This window comes from Melospiza georgiana, chromosome 24 (genome assembly GCF_028018845.1).
Source record: "Melospiza georgiana isolate bMelGeo1 chromosome 24, bMelGeo1.pri, whole genome shotgun sequence".
Classification (NCBI taxonomy): domain Eukaryota; kingdom Metazoa; phylum Chordata; class Aves; order Passeriformes; family Passerellidae; genus Melospiza; species Melospiza georgiana.
In genome coordinates this window covers 2,265,667-2,274,799 of record NC_080453.1, presented here as the reverse complement: position 1 = coordinate 2,274,799, position 9,133 = coordinate 2,265,667, and the positions used below count along the sequence as shown (strand labels likewise).

Below are 9,133 nucleotides of genomic sequence, written 5' to 3'. Positions count from 1 at the left end.
GATTGCCCATTTATGTGGAAATTCTGGGACTTTGAAAAGGCAAAAGGACTTCGGGGGAACTCCGCCCCGCAAAAAAACTAGGACACTAACACCACTGCCGCACCGCTGCAGATGACAAAATTAAGAACCACCAAAAAAAGGTTTTTCCTCATGTAAAAATCTCTATAACCTTAAGAACAAAAGCTGCTCTCCCTACGTAAACTTAAAGAATACTATTCTAGAAGTAGTAAACTAACTAAAAATTTTAAGTTTACTTTCTTTACATTATCAGTAAAAAAAGTTTTTAAGAGAAAAAATTGTTCTAAAGAATTTATTTTAATTCTTACTTCCTTTTTTCTTTTATTTACTTTTAATAAAGTTTTCTTTATACCCTTTTAAAATTTAAGGCCTACTTTAACTTTCTTGCAATCCTATCTCACAACAAAATACATACATAAATAATTAACCAACACTAAAACCCGCCACACTCATCAATTCATTAATTAAGAAATCTCAAAATTAGACAAATCTTAAATTAATAAAACAAAACCACTACAATGTCATAATAAAACTTTTGCCAAAGTTTCTCTGATTTTATAAAATTACCAGTAAATGCTGTTTGGTTGTTTTGAGATCCTGAGACTCTCTTCTAGGTATTTCTTCAATGAATTAAACTCAGAGTACACAAGTAATTGTAATTCCTTTTAAATGTCTTCTTGAGAGATAGTCTGGGGGATGGGAGTCGGGGCTTGTCTGTCCTGCTCGGCACAGACCAGGCAGGGCTTTCCCAGCCACATTCCACACTCCATTTCCCAGCTGGAGCCGCTCTGAGTTGTGCTGCCCCAGCCCCAGGGATGCTCTCCTTGTCTGCCCATTCCCTCATGGTGTCTGGGCAGGGATGGCCTCAGTGGGGGCTGCTGACATCCTCAGCACCTTGGAGGCTGCTGCTGAATTTCACTGCTCCAGAGGCTTGTTCAGCCTTCAGCTCTTCAGTGCAGGAATTCAGTGTCCAAGGGCTCATTAACATTCTGAACACCTTAACAAGCCAAGCCTCTGGGGGTAATTTGATTTTAATTTTCAAATCGTTTGTGGTTAGGTAGATCTCAGTAGTGATTCAAAGTGAATACATGATATTTAAAAAGACAGTGAGAAAAGATTTTTTTAGATCCTGTTTAGTTTTGTTTTCCTGTTAATTTATTGATTTGTGCAATCTCCAGCTGACATTGAATCCAGGTACCTCCTCATGCAGTTTGAATAGATATGAAAATCAAGACCCTTTATGGCTAACAATCAATCAGACTCTGTCCCTACCCCCACCCCACCATTTCCCCCAATCCAAGCCCTGGCACTCAGAGCAGCCTTGTGCAAATCTGAGCTCCCTCCAGCCAAGGCTGCACCTGCAGCTTTCAGCTCCTTGGCTCCAACTCCCACCTGCTTTCCTTGCAGAAGGAGCTGCCCGAGACACAGAGGGATGTTCATTTCTTGTCAGCCAACAAAGCCAAGGGAAGGCACAGCTCCATCAAATGCAAAAGTCATTCCTCTGCTGGTATTAAATCCACTTTCCACAGCAGAGACTCTCAGAGCAATGGAAAACACCTTCTGTGCCCAGCACAGATTCCAAGGTCCCCCCAAATCCTCCCTGCCCTGATTCTGCCCAGATTTGCTCTTTGCACACATGAGTCATACACTGAAGTCAGGAGCTCCCTCCATGCCAGAGGGAGAAAAACAGAGAAAGAGGATGAAGAGCTCTCTTTCTCAGAGCCAAGGTCCAAGTGTCCTTGCAGTGGGAGCCACAACTCATCAGGTTTGTGTCCTTTGGGCACAGGGCCTGGTGACACAGTTATAGAAAGGTATCTTGCCAACAAACACAAGCTGAACATTTGAACAGTTTAATAACCATCACAGCTCTTCCCTCACCTCTCTGGGATGTCCCAGCATCATCTGACATATCCTCCATCTCCAGAGGATTTCCAGACAGGAACAAGTTTTAGACAAGAACATAAGAAAACACAATTCTGTGATAGATATTAACACAATTAGGATGTTGATTATTGAGATATTTATTTGCACTTTCGAAAGATTGGGCAACTCCTTGAAGCTCAAGGAGTCATGAAAGCAGTCAGCTGAGAGGCACATGAATGACCACAGAGTATCTGGAGGAGAAAATCTGGAAGCAATGGGAAGAATAAAGTTCCAGCTGGTCTACTGAGGAGATGCCCTTAGACATGGGCATTTAAACCAGAGAGCTTGAAACACTTGAAAAAGGGGGTCATTAAATATTAGACTGAATGTTGGTGGCAAAGGAAGAGGGAGAGATCAGTATTTCTTCTCTGCCATCAGTAGAAGAATCCAGGAAATTCCTGTTCCTAATGGGAAAATTTTGCCATTTCTTAAAATTATTTAAATGACCAAGATAATAAAGATTTGCTTGTATATTATGAAAAGAACAGGTATTAAACCTGTGCCCCTTTCCAGGCAGAATCAGCTGTGTGCCCATGAACAGGCAGTGCCACTTGTGCCCTGAGGTGCCCAGCTGGGATTGGATCTCTCCGAGAGAACCTGAGGGAGAGTAGAGCACCTTGCAAGCTGCAGGTCACTAAAAGCCCCAAAGGGCTCCTGTCCCCTCAACATCTGCTCTGCTTCAGTCCGAAACAGGGCCCAGCATGGTGCCGGGACCATCAGAGAGCTGAGGTGTGTGCTGGAATTGAATGCCTACCCCATCCCTCAGCAGCCCTGCATTTCCCTGCTGCAGCCTTGGTCTCCAGCACAGCCATGGAGGCTCTTTGGGCTCTGGAGTGTTGCTGCAGCTCCCAAGGGCAGCTGAGCTCTGCCTTTGGCACAGTCAGGCCTGGCCAGCGCAGGCCATGCTCAGCAATTGATTGTGTGTGCCTGGCCTTGCTGTCAGCCCCGGTAGCGGCTGCATGGCCCCTTTGTGGCCCTGTGCTGGCCCAGCCATGGTGGCCCAGCCCCTGTGCAGGCCCAGCCCAGGCCAGGAGCATTGCGGCTGGGAACGGCCCCTGTGCCGTGGTGCCCACAGCAGCCTTGGGGCTCTGTGCCCCATGGCCTCCCTGCTGGGCAGCCTCAGCCAGCTCCTGCAAAGCCCCTGGCACCTGTGGGGTTGCGCAGACAGCCCTGCCCCAGGCTCCGCTGGCCTCTGGGCCAGCAGAGAGGCCAGCCAGGGCTGGCCATGGCCAGAAACAGGCCCTGAGCCCTGCAGGAGGATGGAGCTGGGCCACAGCCAAACTCAGCCCAGGCCAAAGCAGGGCTCAGCAGCCAGGGCTGCCAAGGGCTGGGCACAGAGTCTGGCGCTGACAAATGTCCTGGGCCCCCTCCCTGCTCTGTCCATGCCATGAAGGGCACAGAGCAGCCTCTTCTCTGGGCCACTTGCCTGTTTGCAATGCCTTGCACAGTGCTGGCCCTGCCCCACAAGGCCTGGCCTGAGTCCTGCCCCTGCACGCTCAGCCAGGCTGAGATGGACACTGATGGTTTCTGGGCCAGGCTCTCGGAGCCCAGCCCAGCTCCCTGCAAGCTCTGCCAGCTGCCCTGAGCTCTGGGCAGCACCAAGGGCCTCTCCCCAGCCCAGCCCAGCCGGCTCTGGCCCCACAGCTCTGCTCAGGCCAGGCTGCTCTGGGCCCTGCCCCACGGCCTCAGTCCCTGGCAAGGGCACAGCAGCAGCTGCAGCTGCCACAGGACTCAGCCCCAGCCATGGGGGAAGGGGCTTGGCCAAGGCCAAAGGAGGCTCCCTGGCTGCTCTGCTCTGCTCTGCCCGAAGTGCTGAGAGCTCTGCAGCCCCTGCTGCCATCCCATCTGCCCAGGGCAGCACAAGAGCCCTGGCCTTTGGGCCCTCAAGAGCTGCTTCTGCTCCAGGCCCAGGGCCCATGCCAGAGGTGGGGCAACCACAAAGCTGTGCCTATTTCTGTTCATTGCTGCTCTGATGGGGATGGATCCTCAGCCACTTGGAGGTTGCTGATAAATTTTCCTTCTCCTGAGGCCTCCTCCTTTGTGAGCTCTTCAGTTCAGGAAATAAGGGAAAAAGACTCATAAAAGTTTGTTCAAAACACCTGAACTAGAAAAGCCCCGAGCAATAAATTGTTTTCTATTGTCTTATGGTTAATTTGGAACATTTCAGAAGTATATTGAAAGTCAATATAGGGTATTGAAAGCAATGCAGAAAAAATAATTTTGTCCCGTTTTCTATTCCTGTTAAGAGATAGATTATCAGCAATGTCCAATCGATTTCGACCCCCAGCACTTTCTAATGCACCCAGAACAGATATGAAAATAAGGACCCTTCATGACTGACAATAACACTTTGTCCCCACACCCTCCCCACCATTTCTCTTGTCCAACTCCTGGCACTTGAAGCAAAGTAAATATTTTCTCGGATAGAAATCCATTTTAATTTAGGTGAAATGTACATTTTTGTGTTGAGTTCTGGTTAGAAACCGTAGTTATTTAGCCAGACTGCAAGGCCTAAGCTCAGTGAAGTTACTTCAGCGAAGGACAGAGATAAAGGGGAGGAGACAGAAGATGATAGAGAGAGACAGGGACTGCTGTAAGGGCAAGTCAGCCTGACCTCGGAATTCTTTCTGATGAAAAGGAACTAGTGGTAAAAGTCACATGAAACCCATAAAAATGAATATGTATGAATCTATTGTGAAACTGCATGCATATGTATTTGAGAGGGGATAAAAGGAGATCTGAAGTTCTCAGGGGTACGCATGCCTTTTGAGGAGAGTTTTCTCCACATGTGTCCGGTGCCGTGAATAAACATACCGAGCTTTACAACTTTTATAAAGTTGTGAGGTTTCTTCTTTTCTCCGCAAAACACACTCCTACAGTTTAGAAATGGTGTACCCAGCACGAGCCCGGCAGTGATTCTTCCCTGGTCCTCAGCACTGGTTGGGCAGCACCTCCAGTGCTGTGTCCGGTTCTGGGCCCCCCAGTTTAGGAAGGACATGGAGGGGCTGGAGTATGTCCAGAGAAGAGCAAAAAGGCTGCGGAGGGGTCTGGAACACAAGTCCTGTGAGCAGCAGCTGAGGGAGCTGGGGTCGTTTATCCTGGAGAAGAGGAGGCTCAGGGGAAACAAGGTAGTGTCAGGGCACAGGTTGGACTTGATGACCTCCAAGGTCTTTTCCAAACTTACTGATTCTGGGATTCTCTGGAACCAGCCTTGGAGTAGTTGCAGGATAAGTCCTGGGCTTCCTCTTCAGAAGCTCCAGCAGCCCAGGTCCCTCAGCTTCTCCTGCCAGCCCCAAAGCCCATCCTGTCAGTCCTGCAGGGCCTCTGCAGCTCCTCCTCACTGCCCAGAACAGGGAGCCCCAGAGCCAGACGCAGCAGCCCAGATGTGCCCCCCTGGCCTGGGGTCCCTCTGGCAAGGGAGCAGCACCAGGCACTGCAGGAGCCTGCAGACAATTCCTGCACCACTTGTAGGATGATCCTGCTGCCCAAGGGACGTTCCCATGGTGCCAAGTCAGGACTTGCACTGGGGAGTGGGGCCAGAGAGGGAAGGGCAAACAGGGATGGGCTGTTTGCAGGGGAGGGAATAGGGCTGGGCAACAGGAAGAAATTTGCAGCAGGAAGAGTAAAGAAAGCTGTGGTGGTTTGACCAGGAAGAAGTGGGAATTCTGGGATGTTGTGGTCAAACCAATGGGTGCTTGGATTTTGATATTGGCACCTGGTGTAGCCAGTGGGATTTTGGACACACCTCCGAGAACAGGCAGGGGTTAAAAGCAGAGCTTCAGCCCTGGCAGACTCTCTTGGGACTTCGAGGGACGGAGGTCGGATCTCCTTTCCCCCGTCCAGCCGCTGCTGCTGGGCGGGGGAGGGGCAGCCATGTGGTAGGCCTGGGCCTGGACAGAGATGGGAGGTGAGGAGGCCTTGGAAGATGGAGGGGTGGAGGAGCCCCAAGAGACATCGGGCAGCCACCCCCCCCCCCCCCCCTTGGAGACAGAGAGAGAGAGAGAGAGAGAGAGAGAGAGTGCAGCTTGTGCCTGTGTCATTACCTTGAAATTCAGTAAACATGTGCTGGCAGCAGGCAGCCCGGCTGAGGAGATGGGGGTGGGGGCTGCAGCCAGGAGTCCAGCCACCTGGAGGAGTTTTTAACCCTTTTTTGGACAATGAAAACCTTACAGAACATTAACCCTTCCTAGATGAGTGATGAAGGTCTGGACCAGAGAGAGAGAGAGTGAGAGATGTTGGAAAGATGGAGAAGATGGAGTGGCATTTTATGCTGGACTCTTTTGTGTAGCCATGGACAGAGCCATGTTTCCGTGTGATACAGAGACTGAGTCCAGGGGGAGAAATGTCCCAGAGCCAAAGAAGATTCAGTGTGGGTATCCCTCGGCCCCAGGGGGTATATAAAATATGGGGGGGACAGATGTCCCAAAGGTGAGATACTGTGCTTTTCTGGAACTGGACAAAGCATCCTTAAAAAGACAACCCTGGAAGCAGTCATTATCCCTGTTCGGTGGTGCGAGCACCGGAACAAGGACAGAAAAGGCCACCACGACACAGGGAAGGACTCCCTCTCCTCTTGAGGAACTGAAAGTTTGAGCATTCTAAAGGGTGGTGCTGGACCCAGAACTGGTTATGTTGGAAGACGTATTGTATTGGGAATTTAGGGGGGAGGAGGAGGAGAGTGTTTTTGTGAGGTTTTCATTTTCCTTGTGTTTTCTTTTCTTTTTCTTTTGTGTGTAGTTTAGTAATTGTTTTGTGTAGTTTAGTTAATAAACTTTTCTTTATGTTTTAAGTTGGAGCCTGCTTTGCTTATTCCTGGTCACATCTCACAGCAGACACCAGGGAGAAAGTATACTCATGGGGGCTCTGGCTTTGCTAGGCCCAAACCATGAAAAAAGCAAAGGTGAAGAAAAGAAAATGCTCAGGGCAGTTTGGGGACGGCTACCAGACAGCTCTAGCTCTGAGCAACAGTGTCTGCAGTGGCACAGGAAACTCCCAGCTGATGGGAACAAACTATCTGGCTGACTGAATAGGCCAGGACAAAGCTAAGTGGGTTCCCTGGTGTCCCCCAGCCCTTGCTGGCCCCAGGGGCTGATAGCATTTTTGCTCCCTCAGGTTCATTTCCCCACAGCAACAGCATGGGGGTGCTCCCCCTGCTCTGTGCAATGCAAACAGGGGCTCCTGAGCCAGTGCTGCCATGTCTGTGTCTGCAAGGATGGGGCACCTGCGTGAGCTGGGGGAGAGGCCAGGGCTGAAGAGGGGAGATGTTGTTGGCAGCTCCATCAGGACACTCTGGGATGCTGCCCGGGGCTGTGCAGTGCATTGGGGATGGATCAGCCCCTGCTCTGTTGCTCCTTCCCATCTTCCCCAGGGCCTTTGCAGAGCCCCAGCCATGCTGTTTGCCCCCAGCATGCCCACAGCCAGCCTGGGTCTGCTCAGGGGGGTTTTCTGTGCTGAGCATTGGCCTGGCCGTGTTCTTGAGAGAGCCTGGGCAAGGAGCCTGGAGCCCCCAGGCCCTGGCCTGAGGCGTCAGCATTGCCCCAGCAGTGCCCATGGCCTGTCTCTGCTGCAGCCCTGGCACTGCCACCCCCAGGGCTGTGCTAGGCCCCGAGAGCACTCAGGCCCTACAGCAACACCAGGGCCACCAGGGCAGCGGGGCAGGACCATAGCAGCAGCACTGGCAACACCAAGTGCTGCTGCTGCTGGGCACAGCTGCTGTGCCAGCCCTGATCTGCCCCCAGGTCTGCACACAGACATTGCTGCTGCAGCTCCAGAGAAGGCAACAAAAGGGCATCTCTGCAGAAAACTCTGCTGGGAGATCCTTTATTTCGTTTAAAGCCACTGAGAGCGCAGCTCCTCATTGACACAGTCTGTGGCCACAGGGAAGGTGGAGAGAAACAAAATGAGAAATGGCACAAACAATGATATTTTTTGTTGACAATATTTAAAAATTAAAACAGAGGAAAAAAATTCCAAAATAAAAGAAACCAGAAGTTTCAAAGATTACTGTTATTAGAAGTGATTTGCAGAAACTGGCCAGCATTTTAATGTTTCTGAAAGCATCCAGTCATCCGTCTCCTCACTGCAGCCTTGAGCTCCTTGTTCCTCAGGCTGTAGATGAGGGGATTCAGGGCTGGAGCCACCACCGAGTACAGAATTGACAGGGCCAGATCCAGAGATGGGGAGGAAATGGAGGAAGGTTTCAGGTGAGCAATTGCTGCAGTGCTGAAGAACAGGGAGAGAACGGCCAGGTGAGGGAGGCAGGTGGAAAAGGCTTTTTGCTGTCCCTGCTCAGAGGGGATCCTCAGCACAGCCCTGAAGATCTGCATATAGGAGAAAACAATGAACACAAAGCAACCACATGATAAACAGGCACTAAAAACAATGAGCCCAAATTCCCTGAAATAGGTTTTGGAGCAGGAGAGCTTGAGGATCTGGGGGATTTCACAGAAGAACTGGCCCAGGGCATTGCCATGGCACAGGGGTAGGGAAAATGTGTTGGCTGTATGCAGCAGAGCATGGAGAAAGCCACTGGCCCAGGCAGCTGCTGCCATGTGGGCACAAGTTCTGCTGCCCAGGAGGAACCTATAGTGCAGGGGTTTGCAGATGGACACGTAGCGGTCATAGCACATAATGGTCAGGAGATAAAACTCTGCTGAGATGAAGAACATAAAGAAAAAGAGCTGAGCAGCACATCCTGAGTAGGAGATGGTGCTGGTGTCCCAGAGGGAATTGTGCATGGCTTTGGGGACAGTGGTGCAGATGGAGCCCAGGTCGCTGAGGGCCAGGTTGAGCAGGAAGAAGAACATGGGCGTGTGCAGGTGGTGGCCACAGGCTATGGCACTGATGATGAGGCCGTTGCCCAGGAGGGCAGCCAGGGAGATGCCCAGCAAGAGGCAGAAGTGCAGGAGCTGCAGCTGCCGCGTGTCTGCCAATGCCAGCAGAAGGAAGTGCCTGATGGAGCTGCTGTTGGACATTTCTTCTGTCTTGGCATGGGGACCTGCAGAAAAAGTAATGATGGAATAGTTGGGTTTGGAAAGGACTTTAAATATCCCACCACAGCCTGGGGGCACTTTCCCCCCACTGCCTGCCCAGGGCTCTGCTGCCTGGAGCTGTCCCTGCCAGCAGCTTCTTCCCTGTGCCCAGGGCTGGGCCCTGCCAGAGGTGCCAGAGCCCAGCCCAGCCCTGGGGTCTC

The 9,133-nt window shown here is 51.3% G+C and overlaps 1 protein-coding gene across 1 annotated transcript; it reads right to left on the bottom strand.

Annotated features, from left to right (window-relative positions):
• Positions 1-8,060: 8,060 nt before the first annotated feature.
• LOC131093257 (olfactory receptor 14C36-like) lies at positions 8,061-8,915 on the bottom strand (the record flags this gene model as incomplete). The annotated part of the gene is made up of 1 exon (XM_058040389.1): positions 8,061-8,915. A coding segment is annotated over exon 1 (855 nt), but the record flags the coding sequence as incomplete, so codon positions are not given.
• Between the last annotated feature and the right edge of the window lie 218 nt (positions 8,916-9,133).